Here is a 19,810-nt window from a genome sequence, read left to right as displayed (position 1 = left end):
CAGGGGGTTCAGTCCTAGGCCTTTTTTCAGGAGGGGGTTGTGAGGCCCTGTCTGGGTGAGGTTGGGATCCCCTGATCAAAGAAATAAGGTCCTCAGCGAGGCTGAGAATCTGAGAACTAGAGGAAGGTCTGTGAGGGGGAGCTTTAGTAGGTAAGGCCTTGGAAAGTTTAGCTGCTTTAGCCCTGGAGAAGGCCTTAATAGACATAGAAGCAGGGGGTCTAGCTGCCCCATGTGCAGGAGTAGAAATGTCCAACGGAATGGTGTCGGACAATTCTTGTGTGCCTGCTTCTTCGGTAGGAATTTCTGTAGCCGACTCAGCCGGGGCTTCTGTGGCCTCGGTTGTCGGAGGCATGCTTGCGGTCGAAGGAAGAACCGAGGACTCTGTTTCAGCCGAAACCGAGACACTCGCGGTAGGCCTAACCGTGGTTTCAGCCGAAACCGCGGGCCGCGAGTGTCTGTCCTTTTCCTTGCGTTTTTTAGCTAAATGAGTAGTCGGAGTCTCCGACGGCATTTTATAAGCAAAAGCGGGACCAAAAAACTCTTCTGCAAACTCCGACCGACGTCTAAGTGTCCGTCGGTTGAAGGAAGCACAGGCTAAACAAGCTGATACGTCATGGTCTGGGCCTAAGCAAGGAAGGCAGTAAGAGTGGAAATCTTTATGAGGTATTTGTTTCCCACAAGTTAAACAATTATTTACTTTTTCTGACATCGTCTGAGGCAAGAAAGAGTCCCCAACGGGGTACTTAGCTTTTTTAGAAGTCTTCAGTAGCTGAAATCTCTGGATCTGACCAACCGGCACTTGCGAACAGCTTCTGCTTCGGGCACTGCGCGGCAAGAATGAGGAAAATGGCGTCGGCTGATGCCTTTATACCCCAGGAGCTATGACGTCGGGTGAAGTGCGACATCAGCCGAGGCCAGACCCAGACTTTGGAATCCGGCCGACCGAGGGCTGCCTGAGGCAGGACAACCCATATGTTATGACTGCAGATGCATCCTTGAATGACATCCTGCCAAGACCTTTGAAGAACTGTCAAATGACTCAAGAGGCCACTCTTCAGGATCATGCCAGCTGTAGCTATGCTTTGGCTGAGTGATATGTGGGGGTTGCCTAAAGCTTGGGATGTAGTTCTGAAGGTGGAATTAAGCACTAAACCACCAGTCTGCCTTCTTTGTAAGAAACAATGATGCAAAACTGAAAACTCAAAAGCAGAATGAAATTTTAAAAATATGAGGGGACCAGAAAGGGTGTTTCGACAACGAACATTCCCTCTAAAAAGATACGACTAAGATAGGCCCTACATTTTAAGCTTTTGATGGTTCTGCAGCAAAGGATGGAGGCCTGTCACATGACCCTTCCAGCAGATAGCTGTGTTAGGTGCCTTTTAACAGACACCATTCTCTAGGGAGCATAAAGGGCTAGGAGATGTTTTGTTCCACATACACAGGTATGCTTTGGTTTTAATCAATGGCACTTTGCTTTTCTCCCAGATAGGATGTTGGTGTAGGGTCTTGGCTTATTTGGTGATCACACAAACACTCTGGAAGCTTTGATCATTAAATTAACATTAATATCTAAACTGTATGAGCACCTGACATGAAACTGCATACAATGGAGCTAGGAGCACATCTCACAATGTCTTGCACTATGTCACTTGAACTAAGATACGGTTCAAAGACTGCCTTACCCAAGCCTCTTCAGTGTGGTTGCTTCGGAGAAAAAAAGGCTGAAATGAAAGAAGGATCCCTGTTGGGTCTGTTAGCACCTTCTCTGTTTAGTTCTATACTGTATAAGTAAACAGTTATGCTAGAACAGGACAAAGCCTGCTTGGTCATGTTCATGGGACTGACATGACAACAAATGGCAAGAGAAACAACTTATCTTTATGTTTGCTGATCTGCAAACTAGTAACAAAGGGGGTCCAGGCCCTGAAAGAGGGGTGAGAGTTATAAGCAAAAATGTTAACAAGTTACCCATCTGGTCTGCTGGCTGTGACCACATGCGTTTTGAATAAACTAAATACACAAATTCAACACCTATGTAAATTCTTCCACATACATTAAAATTTAACTACCAGCACCACACAAAATAATATACAATGACTTTATTTACTTCAAGAAATAATATATAAAAGTATAAACAAGTTACAATACTGAACCATGGAGCAAAGAGCTAATACAAAGGTTTCAAACAAAAACAGTAACAGCAACTTGGAGGAAAAAAAAAAATAGTACTTGTGATAAGTGGCCACAAGTACCCTGAAAGGAGATTTAAAAAACTGCCATTGCTAAACCAACAGAGGATTGGAGTGTCCCTCTAAGTACAAGATATGGTCAAGCAAAACGGTTTTCATTTTAACACAAAATAAAAGGGTGGTTTTCCTTACTCCATGTCCTTTTTAACCTTGTGTCCTTGGTTCAAGCGTTCAGAACTACATTTACTGTAAAAGGCACCATTTATTTAAATGCAATCTGCTTGTTTTTGAAAATAATTTCAGCAGCTCAGTTAAAACAGTGACTGATGATACAACATGCTGATTTCTACATACTCTGGTGACATTAACATACAAATGCAGAAAAGAATGTAATAACCATTTTTATGGAAAATGTAATGTACCCCATAATTCAAAAGGCACACTAGGAAGCATCAATTAAAAAAAAGATGAAGGCATAACTTGCTGTATTAAATGACAGTTTAACCCTGCAAAATTCAGAGAAAGGGAAAACAAAATCACCGCCTTGTCAACTTCCAGCAGAAACATTTAATTTATGATGTTCAGACTTCTTACCACTCTAAGTTACATGTAAAGAGACATTAAGTGTTGCTTAATTGAGGTAAATGCTGATACAAAGCCCAAGAGGGTGGGGGTTCAAAGTGTACAGTGCTACAACCTCAAAATATGTAACAGCACCATTATCAAAAACAATTAAGTAAAGTGACATTTTCAAATTTGAGGACAAAGGTTGATGGAATGATACGAAAAACACACAAAGATAAGTTTAGGAGTTATACTAATGCTGAAAAAGTTGCAACTAAAAGATTGCAACAAAGCGCTCCTGATAGCTTCCTGAAGCAATGCGAACAATGTGACCCGAAATACCATCTTTCGAAACAATGACAATAGCAAGAGGAAAATACATTAACAATGAAAGCTCGCCACAATTATTCAAATTACTAGAGCAAATGACTAAAGGAAAACTCTAGAGAAGAGTAAACACAGGACAACTGCACTAAATTAGGACTACTTAAAATGGGCTTGTCCTAGGTAAAACCGATAGGTCTTTGACTTAGTTCACCTTCACATCCAATCACCACTCAGGAAAAGGTCTGAAGATCCCTCTCATATGGGGACATCATATGCACAGATTCTGAAGCATGCCAAGATGTAACATGACTAATACATAAATGTGCAGTCCCCACCATCCCTAAGCACCTTTGGGTATACCAATTTGCTACTTGCACATCTGTATGCAAATCAAAAAAATAAAGATAATTTGACACCTACATTACTGTAAGTACATACCTGGATGACATACAGTACACCATCAGCAAGAGTTGGTGGAAAATAATGTATTTGGGTCTTTTCACACATTAACATTTCTGTTGACATATTTGCAATATCTAACAATGAAGACCCTCTTTATTGGGTCAAATTCCAATCAGTTACTATCAAGGTGGAAGTAGAAAAAAGACCATATAAGCAAAAATACCAAGAAAAGTGGAGTACTGTTTTAACTAAACGAGACTAGACTCCAAGAGGTGGCCATGACTACCATGTTAGGTGGAGGACTGAACAGATGACCAGTGGCTACAGCATGTCAGTAACAGATACAATCATGAAGTAAGCAATGCTGGCATCCCCACCCCTAAGAGCGGTTTGCCACTGCAGCATTAGGCAGCGATCATTAGCCACCTGGCAGCAAAACAATGTGGCTGATAACAGACTTGGGACACGGTCCACCCATAAACTCTTCTCATTCAAGTGCAAAGTGGACAAACTTGTCTGGTATTCTAAAATTATGCAATAATTTCAGTTACATCTGAGGTGACTGAATATAGACATTTGTACTTGTTAACTGGGGCACAACACTGATCCACTTGGACATTTTTCAGTTTCATCCAGGGAACATTGAATAGTTAAGTGACTTGCTCAGAGATGCACAGTATCCAAATGGAGGCAAAATGAATTAAAACCTGGGCTATATGAAGAACATACTGCCAGTGTTGTGGGAAAATTGACAAAGTATAAAGGGACCTTTCTTCCCAGACTGGATCATAGGCACATCTGAAACTGTCAGGAGGGAAATGTGGATTTCACCTTAAGGGACATGTGCTCCTTTGAAAGATCAAACAGGGTTTCCTTCTTGTGAAGTCCCAAAGCTCTTGGATCCATTTCAGAGAAGTGATTTCTCCCAAAAAAATCTGGGAAACACCTAAGCACAAAGACAAGCCTTAAACTACAAAATTCAAATTTTAAGGAAAGAGGACCACACCACTTTTAAGGAACTGCTGGACCAGCGACAACTAGATGACAATCCCCTCCACATGATCAAGGTGTGCAGAAATGTTTAAACTCCTGCCTTGACTGAAACAACTGAAACCCAAAAACAGAGATGCTGGACTGTAAGAAAGATTATCTGAAAGATTACACAGGATTCCCACTTTTATTCTACCTACGTGGATGCATTCAACTTCCAAGAAGCAAAACAAGCAGAGTTGAGGTGGCTTTCATGCTCAGACATGTGTAATGAATGGCTTTATAGAAGACATGACAACATTCTTCAAGCTTCTTCCCCCCTCAATTTTTTTGAGGCCAGGGCTCTAGGCCTGTTTAGGTTATTCCTCAGAGGTCTGAAAAGGGGTTGTGTGGAGGGTAGACTCATTACCTTTACCAGTCAAACAATGGCCACAGATTTCTCTGACAGCTAGAGTATTAAGGATTTTGGTGACCATCAGTACTGCATGAAAATGTGCAACTAATGCATTCAAGGTATCGGGGAAGAGGAAATCTGTGCTTCCCAGCATGCATACCACAGCAAGCACATGCATGGCAGGGACAACTATAGTTTCAGACTCTTTTGTTTAAGGATGTCATAGCACATTGACCAGTCACTCTTCTAATGTATTCTACTTTATAGTGTAGGATATGAAAGTTCTGGCATAGGATAATCAAAGGGACCATCCTTAACTGGGATGTACCAGCTTGACTGGGTCTGGAAAATACATCAGACCTAAAAAGAAGCCAGTCATGTCCTGAATAATGTCAGTCTGTGATTGTTTTGACAAGGGACAGATCCCTTGGATTGGAATGACTGGTCTCTGGCTTTAACTGGAGGCTTTGTGACAAGGACCCATTTAATCCTACAAGGTAAAGATCTAGGCGACTGCCTATCCTGCTTCCTACACCCTAAGCAAAAACAGAAGACCAATATAAGCTGAAGCCTCTGGCTGCCAAGTATAAGCTCAGTATTTGCACAAATTTGGGGGGGCAGCTCTTCTGAAGTTCCAGCCACAACATACTCAAGTGTTTGTCCTTGTGGAAGTCTTCCAACCTATGCCTGGGATTATGTGGAAAAGCATCCCACCATCTCTCTAAGGAAAAAAACTCTCATATGTCACCTTTTGCAAGGTAAGACAGGGAAACCACCACTGAAGGGCAGCATTAGATCACTAGAACTTGCACCAGTTTTAACATTGCACCTCTCCAGAAATAAAGGAAACAGTGATGCAGGTAATCTGGTTTTCTAATCGCTTGGCGATACAGACACAATGCTATTTAGATCTATCTATCTATATATATATATATATATATATATATATATATATATATATATATATATATATATATATATATATAGATAGATATAGATAGATATATATAGATATATATATATATCAAGGAGCATCGCTGATGTTGGACCTTAGGGTAACTCAATCATACCACCACTGCTGCACTGGCCACAACGCAAAAAAAAAATTTTTTTTTTTAAATATTTCAGATGATGTACTTACACTATGGCAATTAAAGCATTTAATAGTCTGACTGTAACAAACACAACCAATATCCCATCAATTATTAAAGCAATTTTCATCCAATGAGATACGGAGTGCCTTGCTGAGGACTACCAGCTACATAAACTTTTCTTGTACCTTATAGCAACTAAAAGAGTAGTATATATAAATACAGGAAAAACAGGTTCCAGGAAAAACTGAGGTGAGATGCCTTTGTGTTACAAATAATCAAGATGATATGCAAAAACAGTATTTCCTTGATGTAAGCAACACTTAAATGCTACATTTTTTTCTGCTTAGTGGAGCTTTGCTCACTATCATACACAAGTAGAAACTTAACTCCACAGCTACCAAATCTGAGTAAAAAAATCTGTCTGTACATCTGAACATATGATGTGCTGAGACTCGGGCCATTCTCAGTGAAGCAGCTTTCATCTACTTGTGAAGATCTGCTTTTGCTTAATCATGAAATGGTTGCTTCTGATCTTTCAAACTGTCAAAACTGCAAATTAAAAGTTGTCGATTTCTTAGTTGGAAGTGAAAATCTGCTTAACGCTGCACCTTACAACTAACATTTAGCTTCTAAAACTGCTACATTATAAAAAAGTATCAGAAATGTGGTAACCTTGGTACTCAAATGGTCATTTTCAATGCAAAAAAATCCCGTTTTATTACAAAAATCAGATGCCTAGGATTTGGCAGTCCATTAGACTTGCAAAGGTGTTGTACTGCTAAGGCAGGTCTTGCAAATCTTTTAAACATTCTTGACTAAAGCCAAATCTATTAATCAAAAGTTCAAATATGAGAAACAAAAGCATAAAAAGTACTGCATTTATTAAATTCCTTTAAAAATGCAAAGAAATGGAATGTAACAGCATAAGGAGTTGATGCTGGCTTCGTGTGTGCACCACCTGACAGCACAAAAAAAAAATCTCTGCCCAACCATGAGGTTTTGTAGCTTTGTAGGCATTTTTGCCTTAACTCTAGCTATTAAGACATGCTTTAAAACACAAATATTCCTCTCCCCCAGGCAGAACTGGACTATACATATGTATAGAGAATTAGAAATGACAGCTGTTGCAGGTATCACAATAACAGCAAAGTATTCCATTCACAGGTTTCTGAATTACCCCATAAAATGCAGGTAATGTTAAAAAAGCTCACAACATATTCAGAAGTGTGTACAGACATATGAACAGACACACATGTACATTAGTTTACAAAACCAGTGATGTTGCCACTTAAAACCTAGAAAAGGCATGGCAAAAAGGCACCTAAATTGTAATCCATAAAGCAAAACAGGACATGTTTAGAGCAATTACTTAACATTTATGATATTTATAGTTATCCCTGGTGATACACTGACCACTACAACCCAAAATGATCTGCAGACTCTGAAAAATACATAAAGGAATAGTTACCAGCCATAAAACACAGCACTCTGTGTTGAGGGGATTGCGCTGCATTTACGTGGTCTATAAGTCAGCCAACATAACATATTTGAACTGAATGTACTTGGTGTAATATGTGGCTGTTGACCTTGAACATTTACATGGCTTAAACCTGAGGATCTTAAGACAGTGTGTCTCATTAAACAAAATCTAACATGATATGCATCTCATTAAAAACAAGTTCAATCTGCTTTTAACTCTAACAGAGAAAGCCCCATATAATTAGCAGATTTTCAGTTAAACTTAACATGGTAAAATGCATTTCAAATAAAGCTTCAATGTGACCTTCAATTCCTTCACACAGAAAATATCGAAGTTAAAATGCAAACAGGGTGAAAGCACTTAGAATGCTGGACAGTCCTACAACATTTTCTAAGCAGATCAGTCTGCTTTAGGCTTAAAGTTGTTTGACAAGCTATCACAATACAAATCTGCTATCCAATTTTGACTCCAAATAAAGAGACGCATGAAACATAACTGCTTAAAAAACTCAGTCAGTTGTCTTCGGATCTACAGTCCAACCATACTCTTAGTACACTGTAAATTTATCAGCTGCCGTGTAGAGTCCAGGTGTTTCAAAACCTCTCTAAACAATTAGATTGTGCGAGGGCTGTACTCAGATAGTTTCTTTATCTTCTCATTTTCCTGGTTTTCGTTATCCCGAGCAATTGTCAAGGTGTGGGAATAACCCATAGTAACCTATCAAAATAAAAGAATTTATACCATAACTTAACACTTGATAAGCAGCAGCAATGGTGAATTTTCAGCAACTTAATATTTACCGACTGTAATGTTCTGATCATGGCTTACCACCCAATACTACTTAAAATGTGTTTTCATAAGATTTTGGTAGTACAATGGAGGTTTTAAGATCCCATGGAAAAATGTTTTGCTAAAGACAGACAGTGACGGCACTTGCATAGCACTGAAGGTCTACAGGAGGTTACATATTTTAGCTTCAGCTCCCAACCACTTCAAAGGATCACTGGAGATTATTAGGTATTGACTCAGAAGTCATTTTAAGCCTAGCCGTTTCATCCCAATGTAATACTATAAAAATCCTAGCCAATACCCAAGACTGCATTTAGTGATGACTGCCTATGTCTGGGATGGTTGTGAGCTCTATCCCTGGTAGAAAAGAACACAATCTTGTTAATGAGATGTAAAATGCCTCAACAGCAGCAAGAATTTCAGAAGTAAAAGAGCAAGAAATGGAGTAGTGGGCTAAACTCTTGGCTAGGCTTATAAGGGCCTCAGGGCCAATAGCCTAGTAAACCTCCTATGATGATCTTTAGCTGCTCAGTTAAATTATGTTAAGGCATCGAGCAAGCCATGTCACTAAATGCAGTCAGCAGCATATGTGTTTAATCTTGCTGAAAGCAGCTTCATATGCACTCAGCACAGCAGGCATGCTACAAAAGTCCAGCTGCCTGCATAGCTGTTGGCAAGGCGCAACTAAGTGCTCTGCCTAGCACTGAAGATGCTGATGTGTTAAAGAAATTCAAATTTATTAAGTAATTACGAGAATTAATTTTATACATTTAGGGAAAATGGAAAGCTGGTACATTGAGAACTAGGCAAGTACAGGTAGATTATGAAGATGAATGCTAGAATAAAGATCATGCAGAAAAAAGGCAATTATGGGGAGAAAGAACTCACCTTTATCAAAGAAATCTCCAAAGCTGTGATGTTATAGTTAACAGTATGAACCTGCTCTGGCAAGCATTAGGCCAAACTTGATAAACATCTGCCAAGATGACATCTGCTCTACCACTCTTTACTTCTACCTATCGGTCACCCCTACCCTGCATTTTCTTGCTCACTACCCTTATGTACTACCAATAGTTTCCTGCCTGCTGTTTGCCTCCTTGTCCATCTTGGCACTTCACTTCCAGCCAAACCCACTTTTCCCCCTTACCTTTTCTTCCCTGAGCCAGCTAAACTTGTTTTTCTTTTCCTCTCCTACTTTCCCTACCATCTCTTACTTGCTTGTTAGATTTTCTGTGGTGTTCACCTTTTCCTGGTGTAGACCAACTAAGCTCGGGCTCACTTCTCTCCCCTACCCCCTATTCCCACCCATCCCCATTCTCCTTTAATTTATAACTCAGACATTCCTCTCCCCCAACTCCAAACCAATCATTTTCCACTTCCTCTCCACAGCCACTCCCACAAACATAGAACCACTTACTTCCTGCAAACCTAAAAACTATTTCACCTGGCACTACCACATACTTAACTCTACTTCCCAACATTCTCCTTACTACCGCTTCCTAACTCCTAACCTCCACTTCCACACAATGCACTATCTCTACATAACCATCCCACTTCTAGCCCTTCGCACTCTCAACTTCATACCACACCAACCTCTCTCACTCACTACCGATAACCCAATTCCTACAATCCATTCATTTACAGTTTCCCCATCTGTCTACATCTGCTTCTATAAACATAATACTCATCAGTACACCTCTTTCACCAAAACACAAACTAAATCTCTATAGTCTATTCCCTGCAAACTTCTTGCAACACATCCACTAGCACCCTGCTATCAGGAGACCTTCACCCCAACCCAGGCCCACTTACCACTTGTCCCAACACCACTCAAAACTCTTACCACCCTGTCACCCACCATATCCCCCATCCTACTAGCCCTTCCAACGGTCATCCCAAGCACCTAGCGATCTCCTCTGTAAATATTCAAAGCCTCGTTAACAAGACCACTCATCTTCAAGCCTGGATTGCCCATACCTCCTCCGATATCTTAACCTTATCAGAGACCTGGCTCAAACACCACATCACTAACAATGAAATACTACCACCTGGCTGTATCATCTACTGTAACAGACTCCCAAACAAAGGTGGTGGTGTCGCCATTCTCTACTCTAACAATCTTAACCTCTCATCTATAAGCATCTCAATTCCCAATTTCCACCCAGCTGAACTACTTATTCTCAAATGCCACCTAAATCCCCCCAAAAAATTCACCAATGCCTCCATACATATTCCTCCAGGGAATAATATTCCCACCCTCGAGCCTATTCTGCCCTGGCTGTCCCAAAACAGACTATGAAACAGTCATCCTCGGGGATGTCAATACTGACTGGTCAAAACTATCAGACTCCCCACAACTCTGCATTAACTTGCACGGGTTCCTCCAACTTATTACATCCCCCACAGGCATGCACAAAACCTCATCTACTAAATCCTATACTAGGCTGGATCCTTACAAACACCCCACATCTCTACCACACCCACTGCACCCTACCCAACAGCCTAAGTGATCATCCTCCCACCTATATCCAAAGATACTCTTCCCAATCACTCAAATCTCACTCCTCCCACCTATATCCAAAGATACTCTTCCCAATCACTCAAATCTCACTCCTACCGAGAATGTCGTAAACTCACTAACTTTAATGCCAACTCATTTAACTCCACTCTGGCCACCATTAACTGGTCCTTCCTCCAGCAACTCCCCCTTAATGATGCTGCTCTCACATTTAATAAAAATGTTCCTAGATATTCTCAACTCCCTAGCCCCTACCAAGAAAATCAGAACTAAAGCCAATTATGCCCCCTGGCTCTCCAAAGAAACCCGGGCTATTGTGCACAAAAGAGATGGTGCTTGGAAAGCCTGAGCTAAAACCAATACTCATGCCCTCCTCCAAAACTACAGAGAACTACGTAACCTCACCAAAAAAAAACTAGTCAGCAAGGATAAAAAATCCTTCTACAGCTCACCTCAATTTGGCCAAATATCTAACGCACAAAAATTCTGGGCCACCCTAAACAAGATTCTCCATCCTGGCAACCCATCCACTCCCTCCCCATTTCCTAATACCCCACTGGAAACTAGTACCCTGCTCAACAATTACGTCATTAATACCATACAAAAACTAACACAAATCACAACTCTATCCTTTCTCCAACCACCCCTACTTCAACAACCACCACCCTCTTCTCGCTGAAACCCATCTCCACAGCCTATATTAAATCTCTCCTGCTTAAACGTAAACCTTGTTCTCCCTCTGCAGATCACCTACCACCTGTCTTTCTCAAACTTGCTGCAGAATCCATTGCCTACCCTGTGTATCCCTGCTCATAAATAGATCCAGTGAGGAAGCCACCGTCCCAGACTTCTGGAAAGCCTTTTACAACATCCAACTGGATAAAGGCAGAAATTCTACTGACCCATAGCCATACTTTCCCCTCTATCAAAATTACTTGAAAAGTGCATCCATACTAAACTACTTTATTTTCTCCTTCAAGAAAACCTACTGACTCACACCCAACATGGATTCAGACCAAACCACAGTACTTCTATTGCACTGTTGGCTTTTACCCACACAGTAGCAGAAGCCAGAGACAACAAACTTGTTATCCTGTCTTTTCCTTGACCTCTCCAAAGCTTTTGACAGTTTCCCACCGCTTCCCCTCTCTAAACTCAAAGATCTAAGTTGCTGCACTTCTGCTCTCTCCTAGTTTACCAGCTATCTTTCCAACAGGCAGCAATCTGTCAGATGTCAATCTTCCTGCTCCTTTCTACCCATAAAATCTGGTGTCCCCAAAGGATCCATCCTAGGCCCCCTTCTGTTCAATATCTTCATAAATGACCTCCATACTTCCTGTAAACAGGCCTCTCTCATTCAATACACCGATTCTACACTTCTCTGACAACTTTTCTGGCCTCCACAAACAAACCCAAAAACCTTTCCTGTCCATTGAAATGTGACTCACCAAAAATCAGCTCATCTTAAATAAAAAAAACTAAACTCCTACTATTCTTTCCTCGATCTCTCTCTCACCATAAATCCTCTTTTGTCATCACATCCCTAAACAAGACTCCCATCCTAGCCGAACCAAACACTAAGCTCCTAGGCACAATTATCAACTTAAATTTAATCTCCATATACAGCAAAATATAAAAAAAAACACCAAAAACTTGGCCTACTTTAGTGAAATAAGAAAATTCTTAACTCAGAAGCTAGACTCTCCGTAGCTCAGTCTCTCCTCCCTTCTCTATGCAGCCCCTAGTCTCACCTCCATTCACTCTACATATCTTTCCAAACTCCAACAAACTTACCATAAAGTAGCCAGATTTGCCACTAACTCTCCACACAGCACTGCCTGGCACAACTCTTAAACGGCTACAATTCCCCCAACAACTCCAAATGTCTCAATTTCAAATCATACACACTGTTCTATACAAACCTACATCCTGCCTCTCTCTCCTCCCCGGTTTCCTATTATACCCAAAACCGCACTCTCCGTACATCAAATCAACAACTCTGACATTTATAAACCCAACAAATCTTTTGGAAACTACTTTACAAATGCAGTGTAGCCCAAGCATGGAACAAACTCCCCTCACATATAAGAACCATTGCCCACCATAAGCACTTCAAAAAGAGTTTAGACTACATTTACTTAGCATACAGTCTTGTCCCTGTTATGACCCTACCTAACTCATTACACCTCTTCATCCCCCCCAAGCCAGTAATAAACTACACTCAGCTAAGCAATTACATTGGAGTAGACGTATCTCATACCTAGGCTCTATGTCAACGCTCTTGCTTTTGAGGTACGTTTTCATTTCCATTTTTTACCTGTCTGATAAAAAAAAATTGGCTATATGCATTTCATCTTGTTCACATTTTTTCTGTACATCTCAATTACATACATACAAATGTTTCATGCACTGGCATTAAAGCCCTTCTAGCTTGCCAATATGCCAAAACACTTGTTCCCATAATAAATGTCCAGGCTGTTCTTATTTATCTACACTAGTACTTGCTTTAATGTAATTTGGTAGTCTGTTCCAAGCAACAGCTACTCTGTCAGAGAACCAATTAGTACACTTCTCATTCCTATAGAATCTTCTACATAGGTTATCTGATAATTCTCTAGTATGTTTTGATAACCCCAAACATTCCCAGAGGTAGATGTCCCTAAATGCCCTATATACCGGAATATGATCTCCTCTTAAATATCTGCAAGAGACACTGTACAAGTTCAGATATTTTAGTCTTTCATAATAACTTAGATTTTCACATCCATGGATGCCCTTGGTATATTGCCGCTGTACTCTTCCCAGTTTATTCATACTGGTATCTGAACAATGTTTTTAATTGTTGATCATGTTAAAATTTGTTCTTTGTGTCTGTAAAATCTCTGGAGCTTTTCTCTTTGGGTCTCCACTGAAAATGGGCCACTGGCTCAGTTGGACCAACCCGATTAACAAACGTCAAATAAATAAAATGTACATGTACCACTGCCTGATTGGTAGCCGCCATCCAGTTATTTTCCTACAGAATTTCCATGACTGGGCTCATAAAAATTTTAAGATCTTACAATAAAAGCAAAGGCAATGGGTCTACGAGTGACTACAGTGAGTTTCAAACAATATTCAGTATATTAAAGTCAGAAAAACAGTTCGAAGGAAGGAGGGAGATGCAGTTTATATAGCACTAGTACCTCTGCACAAAACTAAGATAACAGTGCTGCAGTAAACTGAAGAGCCAAATCCAGCATTGCAGATGCTAGACTTGTGTGAAATGTTAACTTTAGGGTCTAGTTGTTTTTAACCTGCAAGCTTTTACACATCTACTCCTATAATATGATGCTTTCACTCTTTCAGAGTTCATTTTTTTACTTCGTGGGATAGAAAATGAAAGTGCAAGATTGATACAAATCTTCCCTAGAGGACGTTTTAGCTGTGCAGTCTGAGCTATACTCAAAAGTTGTTGGGAGTGATGAATGGAAGGTTGGAAAACTAACCCATTCCTATTAGCACAGTTTCTGTACAGAAGTGAATGCATATGCAAAATAGGTGCTCTTACTTTCAGACCTACTAACAGTACCCTTCCTGATGAATGTCAAGGCTTGGTTTAGTTTACTCAGCATTCAGAATTTGTCTGGAAGCTTGTGCATAAGCTACAGTCCCTCACATCAGGCAGCCGCTTATCTACTACTAGTGAATACCCACAGACTCTCTCAGCCACATGGCACTGACCCTTCAAATATAAGCAGACTGAGGGAGAAAGGACTGTTAAGAAGCTGGAATCACTGGACTTGGGATGAAAGTCAGCACAAATCTCAGTAGTGCTGAATTGCAAGAAATAGCTTTGTCCTTCTTAATTTACACTTCAACCATTATATATGGGCAGTAAAAAAAAAGGACATACTATAACCCATCTACTTCTAAATGGTATGTGTAATCATTTCTGGAAGATCACTGTGCTACTGTGCCTCACATTACTAACAGGAAGCTGTATTTTGCACCTATCAAGAGAGCTCCTCCCACTCCAAAAATTGCTGCAGTTCCTTAACAGAAAAATCAGATGGTTTCATAACTCATCAACCTGCAGACAAGAGTACACTCAGCAAAAAAAAAAAAAGTAAATCTAATTAGCATATCAAATAGCACACAACTCTTCCTGCAGAAATGTGGACTACTGCTAAAATGCATTTAAAAAACAGTGCAACAAAAATTATGGAAAATAAGTAAATAAAAGAAATAGTGTAAAATCTGTAGTCTATAACAAAGTAAGTGTAGCGGGATCTATGTCCAAATCCAGACCAGTAACGAGTGATGTGCCTCAGGGCTCTGTCCTGGGGCCCCTCCTGTTTGGTATATACTTCTCAGAAGTACAGGCAAGCACGGAAGGGCTGTGGCTGACTAAGTTTGCGGACGACCGCAAACTGGGTGCTATAATAGAGTCTCCGGCCGACATGGAGATCCTCCAGAAGGGCCTAAATGAGACTGATGCATGGTGTCATAACCATGGTCTCAAGCTAAATGCAAAAAAATGCATAGTAATCCCCTTTGGAAAAAATAGAGTAACCGCAAACTACAACATAGGAGGTAATCCCCTGAAATCTGAAGAAGAAATAAGGGATCTAGGGACCCAAGTAGATAGTCAGCTTTCCTTTGATAACCATGTTGCCAAAGTGGTTAGAAAATCCTTCTATGTGACCCATCCGATCACGAAAGGGTTCGCATCAAGATCTAAGGATGTAATGGTGCCCCCTCTACTCTTCCATCAGACCCATTATTGAGTACAATGCACCAACTGGAATGTACCTGGCTAGACATCTCCAGCAGCTAGAGAGACCACAAAGGTACCTAACCAAGAGGATTACTGGCCTCAAACAGTTGCCCTATGCAGCACGATTGAAAAAGCTAAGACTGTTCTCTGTTGCATACCGCTTTCTCAGAGGCGCTCTCTGTCTAACACAGAGCCATGTCCAACCCAGAATTGCTGAACGTGCTCCATCTTAGAAAACACAAATCTACTCAAGCTACATGCTTTAGGGATATAAACCTCAACACAACAATGAATAGAACATGCTAGAGGGATAAATTCCCTTCGCAGAGACTTCCCTTACTATGGAACAGGGTCCCGATCTACATAAGACAGAGCCCCTCACTATCACTCTTCAAGAGGAACCTTGATGAGTGGATGGGTAACAAAGTTCACACCGGGGATCACACCAACATCACTACCAGATAGGGGCCAAGGGTACTAGCTGCTAGTACAAAGGTCTAGGGAACTACTAAAGGGGCGGTGAATACCGCACAACGTGGCTGGGCTAATATATGCCTTCGGGCAGATAGCCCAGTACCAACCTATGAACCTATAATGAGCTATAGTGCAAATTTCTACCATACAAGGTCATTTATTTTTGCTTATGAAAAAGGAATTAGCAAGGTGCATGTCCTCATTCTTTAAAATACTGGTACCACTAGTACGTTAGTTCAGGAAGTATATTTTTCTGTGTAATAAACTTCAAAACTCACGTGTTATGATGGAGGTTCAGAAATCTGTGTGAAGGGGTAAATCAAGCCAGAAAATAAGGATCTATCCCATCACCCATTTTTGCATATAGGGTCAAGGTGTCACTTCAATAGTAAAAACAGAGCCAATGTTCACACTGCTGAGTGACTCGCCCTGCTGCAAGATAAATCAGGCCTGAAAATATGTATATTCCTCCAAAAAGCTAAGAGGTCTGGATGACTGGAAAAAAAAAAGTTACTTGCTTACCATAACATTCCATCTGTGTTGTCCATTTTCATTCTTCAACAACTGGGTTCGGATCTGACCCTCAGATCAGACTCTGCCACTTTTTACAGATCATGGATACTGAGCTCTCTTTCAAGCTCTTCCCTTACCTATAAAGCTCTAGTCCACTACCATACATCAGATCTTGTTTGCTAGCCTTAGTTTCACAGAAATGTATAAATGGTATTAGGTTAAGAAACCAATACTTGGAGCTCAAAGGCACATTAGTTCCCTTGGTACCTTTTTGTTCTTCCAAAAGATACAAACAAAATGGTAGGGGGCTCGAGGGAAGGGAGTTGAAGAATGAAAATGGACAACAGACGGAAGGTTATGGTGAATACATAACTTCTTTATCTGATGTTTTAAATTTTCATTCATTCCTCAACAACTGGGGCAGTGTCCCCAGCTACCCGAATTCCCAGAAGGACTCTAAGGAAGGATATTCCTGAGTACTGTTGAGCTGAAGGCTGCTCTTTCCCTCGAGCCAGATCCAATTTGCAATGAGTAATAATGATGAGGATTAAGCTCAAATCGCAACCACACAGATACCGTCCATGGAAGGCCTGGATAAAAATAATGATTAAGTCAGTTGCCATGGATCTGGTTGAATGGGCTATTAAAAGTTTTGACAAAGACAAACCAATTTGTCACAGACAAAGGAAATCAGTCAACCATTTGGCTAAAGTTACTTTGGTAATTGGATTGAACAATTTTAAATTCCACAAAAGAAACAAAATTAATATTCAGAGATTCAAAGCATGTTGCTAGGCTAATGACCCCTGGGGGGCTTCCTAAATCTAACCAAGTTTTCTTGAAAGAAAAAGGTCTTGCATCCAAAACAAGAAGTTATGTACTCACCATAACATAACATTCGATGTATGTAGTCCATCTCGCCTCACATGCTTACTCACGGGTTCTGAGCCGAATATTGGCTCCGACTCGACCAACTTTTATTTTCTAGTACTAAGTCTCTTATTGGCTGGGCTAAACAGGTATCCCCATGTTGCACTGCTCCATAGCCCCAGATCTAGTTTGCTGCAAATCCACAATTACACCTCATGCATAGCAATAACCCACTACAGTAGAACACAATCAAGGGGAATAAGAAAAAACAACCACTGAAGGGTACTCAAATGCCAATTCCAGTCTCCAAATCCTCCAGGAAGGGGGCAGGTGGGAGGGTACGTAAGAATCTAGTAACCAAAGTCAGTAAACCTTGAATCCTGGTATCCACATGAAAAATGTACTTTATTTTTAAAACTGGACCGAAACAAGCAAAAAGTACAATCCTTGAAAACAGGCACTAAGCGCTTTCACCCTTTAGTCCTAGGGCATCATCAGAGTACAAAAAATAAGCAAACCATCATCCCTTAAGTATTAGAAACTTAATTACTTAATTAGTTAATTATCTAATTTAAAAACTTTTTTCTCCACAGAGGGTGAAGCAGAGAGAAGCAGAAAGGGAAATAACCAGCCTGAACTTAAACCAATATGTATTAGTTCAAAACTCCCTTAATAATGTATGAATAATGCCACAATTGATAAGAGTAACAATAAGAATCTAAAATATGAATAAAAATGAATTGTAAAAATTAAAAATAGCAGGTAATTTCATACCTGTAAACCAACCACTGTTCCGTGGAACTGAATGTGTTAATGTAAAGCCTTATAAATATGTGTAAATGTTACAATGTGCAAATGTACAATCAGTTAAAACTAAACTAAAATTTTGTTAAATATAATAAAATATTGTAAAATAGGTATGTTGTTTAAATTGAATATAAATATATATATAATAATAATAAATATTTAAATATATATGAATATATTAAAATATAATGAATAAATATAATATAGACGTGTAATAAATATTGATAAATTTAATGTATAAAACAAATTAATTGTATTAAATACATTAAGTATATCAAAATTAAATATAATTTACAATTAAATAACCTTAAAAATTTGTTTTGTGTTATAATGTATATAAAAATGTATGTTAAAAATGTATATGTTTAAAATGTTAGAAATGTTGTTAAACTGTACTGTACTCTTGTAAATTGTACAAATATTGTTATTATTATGCGTATTGAAAATATATCTAACAATTGTAACTGAAAAAACTGTATTGGCAAAAAAAAAAAAAAATATATATATATATATATATATATATATATATATATATATATATATATATATATATATATAGTATTTGGCAAAAAAACTGCAATTACTTATTATATATTGTGTGTTTGAAACCTAAATAAAATACGATTTGAGCTTAAGAATACTGGCAATAGATATTTGATCATTAATGCCAGGCCATTTACTGGCATTTAACCTGAGTTGCCAAAGACATTCTTTTGCTTCTAACAATGTTTTGACATCACCACCTCTGTGTGTATGGTTATAAGATATTCTGTCAATCACAAAAAATACAATTTTTTTGAAATTGACACAACTAGTACTATGATTGTATAGAGCACTAGTCTGTCTCTGGTTCCGAATATCACTCAAATGTTCAGTAATTCTTATTTTCAATTTCCTGTTAGCTTTGCCAATATAGTATGCTTGACATGCTGTACATGAAGCTGCATATACTACCATGACCGTGTTGCAATCACATACTCCAGGACATCTAATGGTCTTCTCATAATTGAAGATTGAAAGGTAAGGTCCATTATTGATAAATCTACATATACGACAAGCACCACATCTATTCATCTTAGCTTTCCTTATCAAATCATTATAAACACAATTTTCGAACATGTTTTTTTTAATTCCTACCTCTACTGTAAGTGACCTTAGGTTTGTTACCTAAAATTTTCACTAATTCTGTATCAGATTCTATAACTGTGCTCCAAAAATCAAATAACACTTACTATTTCTTGAGATTTTTCATTAAAAGGAATAACAAAAGTGTCATGTCCAACTGTTCTTGAGTTTGATATATCTTTTGGTGTTAGACCATGACATAAAATAGGTTTGTAAAGTGTCATTCTGTTGTTTGAAACACCTAGACTAATTTCATATACAAACTGTGCAGGATAGGCTCTGGCTAAAAACATGTTTTGTAATTTAGGTGAGGCCAGTGTGGGGAAATTAGAATCATCTTGCTTCCCAAGGATATGGCTTTCTGAATCACTCTTGGTAACAGAGGGAACGGAGGGAAAAGCATAGAGCAGACTGGAGGGCCAACCGTGTACTAGAGCGTCCCTGGGTGACTCCCCCTGTGGGGGGATCAGGGTGAAGTAGCTGCTGCATTTGGCATTAAGGGGGCTGGCAAA

The 19,810-nt window shown here is 39.4% G+C and overlaps 1 protein-coding gene across 1 annotated transcript in view; it reads right to left on the bottom strand.

Annotated features, from left to right (window-relative positions):
• Positions 1–6,827: 6,827 nt before the first annotated feature.
• RCC2 (regulator of chromosome condensation 2) overlaps positions 6,828–19,810 on the bottom strand; it is a 1,536,688-nt gene continuing 1,523,705 nt past the window's right edge. The window contains exon 17 of the mRNA XM_044061821.1: positions 6,828–8,160. Coding sequence (XP_043917756.1) covers positions 8,056–8,160 — 105 coding nt within the window. The 3' untranslated portion in view covers positions 6,828–8,055. The remainder of the gene's footprint in view (positions 8,161–19,810) is intronic.

Source organism: Protopterus annectens, chromosome 2.part0, assembly GCF_019279795.1.
Source record: "Protopterus annectens isolate FY-2018-M chromosome 2.part0, PAN1.0, whole genome shotgun sequence".
Classification (NCBI taxonomy): domain Eukaryota; kingdom Metazoa; phylum Chordata; order Ceratodontiformes; family Protopteridae; genus Protopterus; species Protopterus annectens.
The sequence above is the reverse complement of the archived record's forward strand: the minus strand, read 5'-3'. Positions and strand labels throughout refer to the sequence as shown.